The 10,721-nt window shown below is 35.3% G+C and overlaps 1 protein-coding gene across 16 annotated transcripts in view; it reads right to left on the reverse strand.

Moving 5' to 3' along the window:
• The window catches only part of LOC134542455 (DNA-binding protein Ewg-like), an 88,794-nt gene that overhangs the window by 76,433 nt on the left and 1,640 nt on the right, over positions 1-10,721 (reverse strand). For 8 of the 16 annotated variants that reach the window (XM_063386731.1, XM_063386737.1, XM_063386739.1 and 5 more), the window contains exon 2: positions 1,156-1,348. In XM_063386731.1, the coding sequence (XP_063242801.1) occupies positions 1,156-1,342 (187 nt within the window). In that variant the 5' untranslated portion in view covers positions 1,343-1,348. Of the gene's footprint in view, positions 1-1,137; positions 1,349-10,721 lie in introns of all 16 variants that reach the window. The other 8 variants (XM_063386730.1, XM_063386732.1, XM_063386726.1 and 5 more) reach the window with 1 other exon arrangement.

The following is a 10,721-nucleotide window of genomic DNA, read 5'->3' on the forward strand; positions in this document are numbered from 1 at the left end:
GTTTTGAAAGGTTATTAAAAACAGAGCAGCAACTTACAGAAATGGGTAATTTTATTGGAATCTGCATACAACCCCATTTTTTTTATCAAGTTTTGAAGATCACATCAGGAAGATAGTGGCCATCAGCAGTGATGCTTTAATGAAGGAGATTTTGCAACTCTTCGACAGCTTTTCAGCACATTTTGAGGGGTATAGCAGTGATTTCCTCCTGATTTTGTACCTTCAGTTCTTCCAAGGTTTGAGGACGATGTTTGAAAACATTTTCCTTGAGGAGTGAAGTGGCATAAGAACCTGGGTTTCCAATCCTGGTACGGCCATCCTGATTTCCCGCAATCACTCCAGTCAAATTCGAGGAGGGGTTCCTTGCTGTAGACCTTGGCTAATTCCTTTCCCAATATCCTTGATCGGTGTTGTGTGTTGTCATCTTCAAGGACCTTGCTGTTGACAATATGTTGAATCCAAACTATATTTTTAAAAAAAACTGCACCCCTTGCAAGTCTTTGAGAGAGCCAGTGATTGGCATCGAGAGAGTCGTGGCAGAGTACCACCAAGGGAAGAACAGCTGCCCTACTTAATACATCTAATCCAAGCCTTGACCCCCATCACCAGAGCATACACTAGCCCGGGCCCTCAAGCATACAGAAACCTACACTAGTACTTCGGAGAAACACCATGTATGACCATCAGATCTCTTAAGGCAATGCAAGAGCGGAGAAAACACTCAAAAACTACCTTTGTTCCTTCAAAATCCGATACTCCACCAGTGTAAGTGGCTACACCTATTATAAATAGTCTGCACCGTGTTCTTTTAACTACGTATTTAAAATAAATACACTTTTTTCAGCTATTCCACTATTCTATAAAATATAAATCATATATTTCTGCAAGCTAAGTGGCTATGTTTTTGTGATTAATAGTATATAAGATCGACAGATGCTACTCATTTGGATATAACGCAAACAGCCAAACCACATAGTTCCAAGGGTGACAATTAGACATGTAACGTTTTTCTAGATAAAATAATTTTTTTATATTGAAAGCCATTTCTCTCTCAATTCATTGAGTGCCCAAATAACCTGCAAAACTTAAACATAAATGAAATAAAAATAATAAAAAAAGCAAATAAAGGCAAATCACCATGTTTCTTTTGCCAACCTGCAGCCGCCAACTGAGCGGTGACCTCATCGCCCATAGCAGCCGCCATGAGGTCCCCGCTGTCGTCGAACTGCGGGGAGCCGGGCGACGACATGCAGCCGTCCTCGTCGTCCGACACCATGTTGCTGGACCCCACCGCGATGGCCAGCGGCTCACCGGCTCCGCTCGCGTTCATTATGGTCACCATGGAGGGCTGCGGGCACACCACGCCCCTCGCAGACATTCTGCTTCATTTCCAGCCCCTCTCCCAGGGTTGCAGAGGCGCACTTTGCACGAACATATACCATTACATGTCTCATGTTCAGGAATATGAGTTACATAAGGCATTCAAGACAGGTAAATACAATACACTCATCTAATACTGTTGACAATCCTGGGAATGTTTGTGAATGCTTGGGAATGTCTATTTGCAACTGTGTATTCTTTAAACATGTGAATATAATATGAACCCTGACCCCAATTCAAAGACAAAAATACCTAACAACCACTGCTGGCCACTAAAATTATTTTATGTTATTTTGGAATATTCTATTTTTACATGTGTATAAAACAAATTCAATGAATTTTGAATATATGGACTTTTTAAGGTCTTGAAACTACACAATCGAAAATCAAGTACTTTTAAGGACTGTAGTAATAATACTGAGACACAGAGTTGCTTCGTGGTACGCAAGCGGAGCTGTGAAGGCACTTGCAGCACTGGACAACTTTGATACATACATCAGTTGCCAAAACTGTGACCAGCAGTTTTATGAAGTATCATGCTTGTGGCAGAGTGAAGACTATACTGCATGCAGTACTAAGTTTCTCAATAGCCGTAGAACAGGAGTATTTACGTGCTCAAGTAACTCAGGTTGAATTATAAAGCTAATAGATGTGGATGTGGTGAGATAGAGACAGAAGAGAATCTTTAATCGGTCTCATAATAAATGTGGTGTGTACTTACCTGAAAATCTAACTTCAAGAAATGACAATGCGACTAAGTTTCAAAGTATTTTAAGTATGTGACTTAGTGTTTTCCGGACTTGGAAAGAAAAATTAGTCTCAAAGTACTTCTTACTATTTACGTACTCTAGACATAGATCGAGTCCCAATGAGATGGTCTAATTTACAATTTGGTGCTCAAGCCTTCTTTGTTAAATCAAATACAGTCCATGTTGACATTCCTATGTTAACCTTATAATGTTTATGTCAACTTCATTCACACAAGTGCTACAGCAAGAATTAAATTTTAAAAAAGGGAGGGATTACTTCTCAATTGATGAATTGTACAATAGCTGTGAAATACCTTCGTCCACTAATTATTCTTTAAAGTTAATTAAACACAAGGAAAGTATAAAGTATTAAGTTGCACCTGTTTTATTGACTTTTGGGTTATTGCATCAGTAACTAATTGAGTTTAAAATAGAGAAAAATGGGAAAATTACAAGCTCTTCAGATATTAGTCACTGAATAGGTATTTTGATGCACGTGCTGCTTCTACGAAAACTAAAATATTCACAATGACTGCTTGTTTGATCAAAAAATGTTCTGTGAATATTTGTGATATTAATATTCATGTTAAAGTTCCAAACTCCATTCATATTTATTTGTTCTGTAAACCCAACTATTTAATACTGTGTTACCAATGCACAGTGTTAAGTTTAAGGATGTGTTTGTACAGTGGAAAAGAGAATATTGTTACGCGTGGGAAAACAAATGTGAAAAAGATAACCCAATTAATTAATACAGTTTTTATTTATTAACTACTAGAAAATTAATAAACTATAACTAGCCGGCGCTCTTGTTGGCTGGCCAAACTTCTAGCCACTCCTGCAATGTTTAACTGGAAACATAAGAAAGCTCTGCTTAAGCCTGTTTATACTGCGATGGAAAGTTTTGTACAGGCACTGACAAAGGGTTCTCACAGAACAGAAATTCGAGGCTGGAAAATAACTTAACACATAGGCCTCATTTACAGCTTCTACAGTAGTACTTCTGTACAAACCTTGTCAGTTGTGCGTCTATTTATCTGTCAAACCAACCCAATAATTTGGTGGATTTTGTAATAAAAGTAGCAAGAAAGAAACTGTCTTGCTGTCAATTAGTAAAATGTTTATTCAGTCACATTATTTTTTGGCAACTTTAAATCTACTTATGATACTCTTAGTTTACGCCAGTGTGTCACATACAACCATGACCTATTAGCCTGCTTTTAAGTTCCATAAGTTTAGCCCACAATTAAAACAACTGTGTTTACATTTCTTAGAAATTAATTTAGATAGGGACGTCTAAGGTCAACCTCTGCAATGTGTACATGTCAGGTAGGAAAAAGAAGAGTAACATCAACTAATAGAGTTCACATTGTTTCATACAGGTAGATCTCCTGTCCCTACAGTAGGCCTACAGATATGGCGAAGTGTTGGGCTTACATGAGGGGAATAAATAACACCACCATTCACCCCATAATAATAAGTGGGGGGGAGGGGTGCCCTCCCCCAGGAAAAATTTTGATTTCAAGGTACAAAATGTGCTATTTGAGTAGTTTTCGTACATTGACTATACCGTTGGTAGATTTTATATATATATATATATATATAACTATATATATATATATATATATATATATATATATAACTATATATATATATATACATACACACACACACACACATATATATATATATATATATATATATTATAATGAAGCATTTATACCTGTATGAAAAGAATTGAGTTCTGAAGTTGAATTTTTTTGTTCATTATCATATTCAGTCAATTCATTAAGAAATTCTATACAATTACCCTTAACAAGTGTCAAAGTATACTCATGACCACAAAAAGCCAATTCTTGTTTAGCTGAAAAAAATAAGTTACTCTTATAAGATGGCTCATGATCCGTATGTTTTTCCTTACTTTCTCATTAGGTATAGATCTTAGTGCTTAGTCGATACTGGCTGCTAACTGCAAATTCAATACCTACGTGTTTTACCGAGCTGTATCAGCTCTTTAAAACACACAATGTGGCTGTGGGACAATTTATGCAGTTTTTCTCCTTTCTGAAGACAATTTAAATCACAAAAGCCTCGCTTGATTTTGAAAAAAGTAAGCAAGGCCAACAAAAACGTTTTGTCAGTTTCTTGGAGTCAAATATCCAGGATATATTTTTGTAAGTATGTGGACAAAAATGCAGATTGAATGCTTTTATTTTTGTCTCTACAGCTAAAGGATGTTTAGGCTTGCCACTGAAGATATGTTTTTTTTTTGTTAAAAACTGAAAGCACTACTGTTTATTAGTTTTTTTTTCTATAATAGTTACAATTACTGATACACAATTGCTCTGAATCCAACAAAACTAGCATTACCATAAAATCCAGGCTGAGAAACCTCATTACTTCCCATTATTCTGGCGTGGAAGCATTCTTTACAGCCGCTTCCCGCTCGTGGTATAGTGCACCACGCTACATAGGCATTTCTTGTATGTTAAAGGAAAAGTTTACGGTTTACTTATAGAATATTGCTGTTTACTTTAACAAAAGAAAATGTTTAAGCATATTTTAAGACACTCAATATTCATTAGTTTACATTAAAAGATATGCATAATGTTTTCTCCTTTAGATTTTACACGCGGTTCTTAAACCGTTTTTGGGCAACTGGAAGCTGCATGCGAAGTCGCTTCCAGGCCAATGGCACCCCCACAAGTCTAGTTCATAGTTCCTTATATTCTTCCTAGATGGACACACCAGTCCAGCCACGTGTGCTTTATGTGGGCGGACTGCTCATAGCGTTAATGTGTGACACGCATCTACACTGCCGTGATTATTTTTGTTGCTGATTACATTTTACAACTAATATAAAAATGAAATCTATTTATATTATGCACTGGACACTGGTTAATGGAAGGAAAGCGTCGCTTCCACAGCTTCCATGAACGCTTCACCTCTGGCCTACAGCTGATGAAATACTTTTGACTTATAAAGAAAAGGAATATTCTAGGAATAAGTGAAATCAGAATGAGATGGGTAACTAATGTCACAGAAATATCATTTGAGCGACTATAATGAGGGGTTACAACGCCTCTTTCACACGGACAGATTTACTCAGGATAGTTAACTAGATGAAAATTTCAGATGTGAATGGATGTGATGGGAAATGTGGAACTATGAGGAGGGGGGGAGGGGGGTTGATTCAAACTTAGGAAAAAATTAATTTTTTAATGACACCTAGGAATGTATATTTTGTATATTTGCCAGCATGTTTTTTCTTTGTTTTGTGGTAGAGCTTGTTACAGTTGTTTGTGGATTTGATTTACTTGCAGTCTCTTTTTTAACTGTCGGGTTGCCCGTGTGTGTTTTACTTGCCAGAAACAGTAATGCATGTAGTCATTCTACTCGAGGGGACAAGATGCTCTCAGATCAGTCTGTCATGCCCTCGATGCTCCTGCTCTTGAGGACTAGTTGTGAGGGCAAGAAGTCTGCTGGGTGTGTTGGTGCAATCGTCTTACTTCTGTGTTGTTCGTAATGTTCAGAGTGTTGTGCTTTTAGGACATTATCTTATATATAACAATGAGGATCATATATCTATACACATATGATGGTATTTTGAATAAAGGATTTTTGTTAACGTGTATTTCTTTAATTACTAAAGGTTATGTGAAGTTTATGCTTATTTCTAATTTTATGTTTGAATACTCGTACATAACACTTAATTTCATTAAGGCTCCTATAATTTTTGGCATGCTATTAATTAGATGTTGCCAAAGCAGTTTTACCTTCAGATGAATCTTAATTCACAATTGTATTTTTCAAAATGCCTGCTTTTGTGCCAAGTTTAAATCAAATAATCTCAAGTCGTTCTCTTCACCTATATGAGTGTTACCAACTATTTTTGACCTAGGTTCATTTCCTCCAAACTCTTACAACTCCTAGGGAGCAAAAGAGTTGGTGAGTAAAACAAACTTAGTATTCTGTTCAAAATGTGGCAGTTCTGTATGTGAAGTGAAACCTACATTAAAAAGGCCTTGTTCATGATGATGATAAATTTTTTATAAGGTCACACATTTTAATGGTGATCTCAAAACTAAGTATATACAAACAAAAAATACTCTTCGTAAAATTCAGCTAGCAACAGCCAAGAACTGCAATTTAGGTTATACTTTTTTTTTAAATTTTAAAGTGTTGTGTTTCTTACTAAATCATCATAGAATGGTCCCAATATTTCAATAATTTGGCTGAAAGAGAAATAATGACATTTTGAATATTTAAAAAAAATCAAATCAGGCTTGTGATTGGTTGGGGATGGACATATTGCACAAATCTAGGTAGATCATTAAATATGTTGTTTAGGTACTCGTCTGCTTCTGACTCTAATCTCACATGGATGCACATTTCCCATGTTAATTTTCACTGAAATTATACTTAGGTTTCTACACAGAGCCGTGGCAAATGTGCTGTATGGTAGATGCAATGTAGTGGATGCCACTGGCAGTGCAGAGATGTGCCATTGATGATGACATGCCGCCAAGCCAAGGAACATAGGCCCTCTATAACTCCGCTTGTAGAACACGCACAGCGCTCTGGTTTCTTTTCTTCTCGTCGACAGCTTGTTACATTAACATTAAATGTAAAACTTTAGTTTATCTTGTAACCTCCTTTAAACTTAGCTAGTGATTGAAATTATTATAGTAATGTAATCAATAAATTCTACAATTACAATACTTGGCAGAAACCAACAAACTTGTAGTTATTTTGTGGCCAAGCTTTGATATAGCCTATGTTATGATGAATATAGGCATGTTATGACATATGTTATGATGAATATTGGTAAAACCTTGCAATGTGTAAGTTATCTACTTTTAAAAGTATTTTGCGAATGAGAGAAACATACGTGTGAAAGTAAAAATCTCAATCTTTCTTACATATTTTTTTGAGTATCAATGGTGATATTTTTGCATTGTGGCTTTTAGCCAAGTATAATTATTTTGAAGATTCATGACTAATTGTGCACTTTCATCAGTGGAAGTTGGTTTTATCTGGTCAGCTGTAAAGTAATGAGATTGTTTATCATAATATTGTCGCAATTAGAAATTTTGAAGGGTTTTTGAAATCAAATTTAGGGACTTTACTGATGGGACTCTGGGCTGGCTGCTCTGTTCACTCGTCAGCGCAAGTGGCGTGACCATGTAATTGGGGCACGGGGCCGGCACGGCGCGCTGCGGGCTTGCAGATTTTTGTTTGTTGTTAGTTCGGCCGCGCGCTGGCGCAGCCACGGGCCGCAGTTACTAGGGCGCGCTGCACGTCGGGGTAGAGGGGGGTAGCCTTCCCAGATGTTCTAGTGAGTTGTTTAGTAAATTTGGCTTCAATAACGAGCGTTTGTTATGCTAGGCGTGGCGGTGCGGGCGAATTTAAGCGCAAGTGAGGGTTCTCTCTGAGCTCACTCAGGCGGAGGCTATGGCACTCACCTGTGGTAACGAGTCGTTTAGTTCGTAATGTAATTAAAGTTAGTTTATAATGTAATTGTCATTAAGCTCACTCTGGTGGGGGCTATGTCTCTCGTCAGGGGTCACGAGTCGTTATAGTCAGAGTTTTGGAAATGTAATGTTCGATCAAGTTTTAAGGGCAGGAGAGGCCCCTACGTTAGTTTTTAAAGTAATCGATCAAGAAATGCTTATTGGAAAATGTGAGTATTGCTTTATCTTTGTTTTAATTTTAATTATAAATTAAGATGTATTCAGAATGATTAGGGTAAAGCTTAGTGAAGTTCTCTCCCTCTCTTGTATGGTCGTTAAGTAGTTAAGTAATGGTACTGAAGAGACTGTTGTTATAAATTTTAATCCTGCTTTGTAAATGTTATTTAAGACTGATTTTGCTTCTTTAAGTTAAACAAATAAAATCATTTTAATTTAGTATTAAAGTATTTTTCAAAATCTCCTTTAGTTGATATCTCACCAGACATCCTGTACGGGATGACGAACCTATTCACTTCGATCCTAGGTACATTAACGTATGTTAGTAATTTAAGAGGAATTGTGATTAATGCCTTTCGTAAATTGAGGCAAAGCGAGTGTGTTAAGAATTACGATTCTCTTTCCCCCCCCCCCCCCCCGCAACAATATAATACTGCTCACTTATGATTCACCATTTAAACTGGATTGGTTTGGTCAAATACATAATTGAAAGGACATGAAACAGAGAAAGTCTACTAATGATAGCAAAATTAGGTAAAAACATAATAGTAAAAGGGGATTAAAGAATTTTAATAAGTACTTCTAACAAGTTCTTCCCAAATTCTATAGAAGAGTGTCATAAAACCGAGTTAATGGGCATTTTTGTTAATATTCACATCAGATCTAAGAAAACATCTAACATATGCCATACAATAGTGTAGTGCAATACCACTTTCTGATTATAAGCTAAGTATAGGCTAAGTAAGTACCGGTATTTGGATTGAAGTACATAGACCTATGTGTAATGTTGAAATATGCAGTTGTAAAAAAAGATGACCCAACAATTTGAAATAGTAAACGTTTGCTTATCAGAAATTGTTTTGGTGTGCATAAATTTTGTATTGTGCAAATAGGTTTCTTGTTCAAATCTTGGGTACAGACGGCATGGATGTTTGTGTGCGAAATTGTTTATGAATTTCAGTATCTTACTTTGGAATAAAAAAAACTATTTTGAGGTTTTATCAAGCAACATTAATGGTAAACCCAAAAATACCAATGCTTGAATTTTTTGATCTTATTTTTCTTTATCACCATCTTTGGTCATTGAAAGTGGAATGAGGTATTTAATAATTGTTAAGTAAAGTACATGATGTTGCGCAATCTACCATCTTAACTTAATAAAGCAATAAAATTACTAGGCTAATCAATATTTCACAGTTAACTTTTTAATTTCCTTACTGACCGTTTATATTATTGGGTTGAATGATTTTTTTCAATAGAGTGAAAATGTAGAGGACCTAAAAAATTTTTGTTAGGAACAATAATAACTGTAAGAAACTGTATGAAAAAATTTGGCTTAATACCAGATCTCAATACCAGCCAAGTGCTGAAAAAGTGTAAAAAAAAGTAGGGAAAAAGAATTACGTCATGGAAGTTGGCCAATGATAATTACTGAATGGTGGAATGAAGTAAAATATAGTATGTAGTATTGGCAACAGTGAAAGACAAAATAGCACCATGGAAAAAAAGATAATGATAGTGTGAGTTTTGGAACGATAGTAATGGTCATTTATACGAGGAAGAGTAAATTAGTAAGTTGAATTGAATATCATTATAAATTGAACAAATAAGTAAGCATTAAGTATATAATAAAAAAATTTGTTGGATAAATGGGGTAATGAGTGTAGAAATGGCGGGGAAGAGGAAAGTCGTGTTTATTTATACAGTATCAATATAACAGTACAGTGTAGAGAGAGAATGTGTGGTTGAGACCATGGAAGTGACGGTTCGTGTTTCACGGTACCTATTGAAGAAATGAAAAGAAGGAATAGCAAATAGTTTTTGGATTAAATTTAATATCTACCAGAAAAAATATTGACACAAAATGATTATTGCCATAATGCTAAGAAAGGTGTTTTTTTTTATGGCTTTTGAATTTTTTATGTGAATATCAATTGATGTGTTAGGTGATAGGTGTGCTGTATATGTTACATTTAGATGTTAGGTGAAATAGTTGCTTTGGTTAGGTAAATCATAAAAGTTATTAGTTAATGACAAAATCGCTCATTTTCCTGTAGTTTGGTTGTACAATTGTTGACGTGATAAAAAAAAAGCGAAAGGTGTGTTGCAGGTAGGTACGGCTAGTAAAAAACTTTTGCATTTATCATTTTAGTAAATTATAGGTGGAAGGTATCGTAAATGAGACTAAAATTCTACAAGGTCTAGTTAGTTTTACAATAGCCATATTTCATTTGTATAAAATAAGACTTTTTGTGATTGAAATTTTGTGGTATCATGAAATAGAAAATAGGCCCTTCTCATTTAGTCTCTTTTGCGATACTCATATTTAAATAATTACTTAAATGAAAATTCTAGATAGTATTTTTATCGGTATTATGAAGTAGAATACAGTTGCATCCGGTATACTCTATTTCATGATACCGGTAAAAAAGTTAATTATCTTGGTAATATATTTTTCAGTATCATGAAGTAGAGTAGGTAGGTACAGTCCCAACTGGTCCACTCTATTTTGTGATACTGGTATTTAATTTAGCCCATTGAAAGTGAGACGTTTTGATACAATATTTTATTGGTAATGTGAACTAAAACACAGTCCCCTCCGGTCAATTATATTTTGCGGTACCAGTGTTTAATTTTTTGAAAGTAAGACTTATCAATATATTATTTTATCAGTATCGTAAACTAGAATACAGTTCCACCTGGTCAGCTCTATAATGTGATACCGGTATTTTATTCCACACAATTTACCACTTTCATGCACTATTTATTTTTCAGTCATATCAATTTTTATAATAAATAGGGAACAATGTTACTTTTCTGATACCGCCATAAGTTGTAACATCTACAGAAATAATTTTATTGATAATGAAAAATCAGTATCGCAAATTAGTATAGGGCGGAG

The sequence above is a fragment of the Bacillus rossius genome (assembly GCF_032445375.1).
Source record: "Bacillus rossius redtenbacheri isolate Brsri chromosome 4 unlocalized genomic scaffold, Brsri_v3 Brsri_v3_scf4_2, whole genome shotgun sequence".
NCBI lineage: Eukaryota > Metazoa > Arthropoda > Insecta > Phasmatodea > Bacillidae > Bacillus > Bacillus rossius.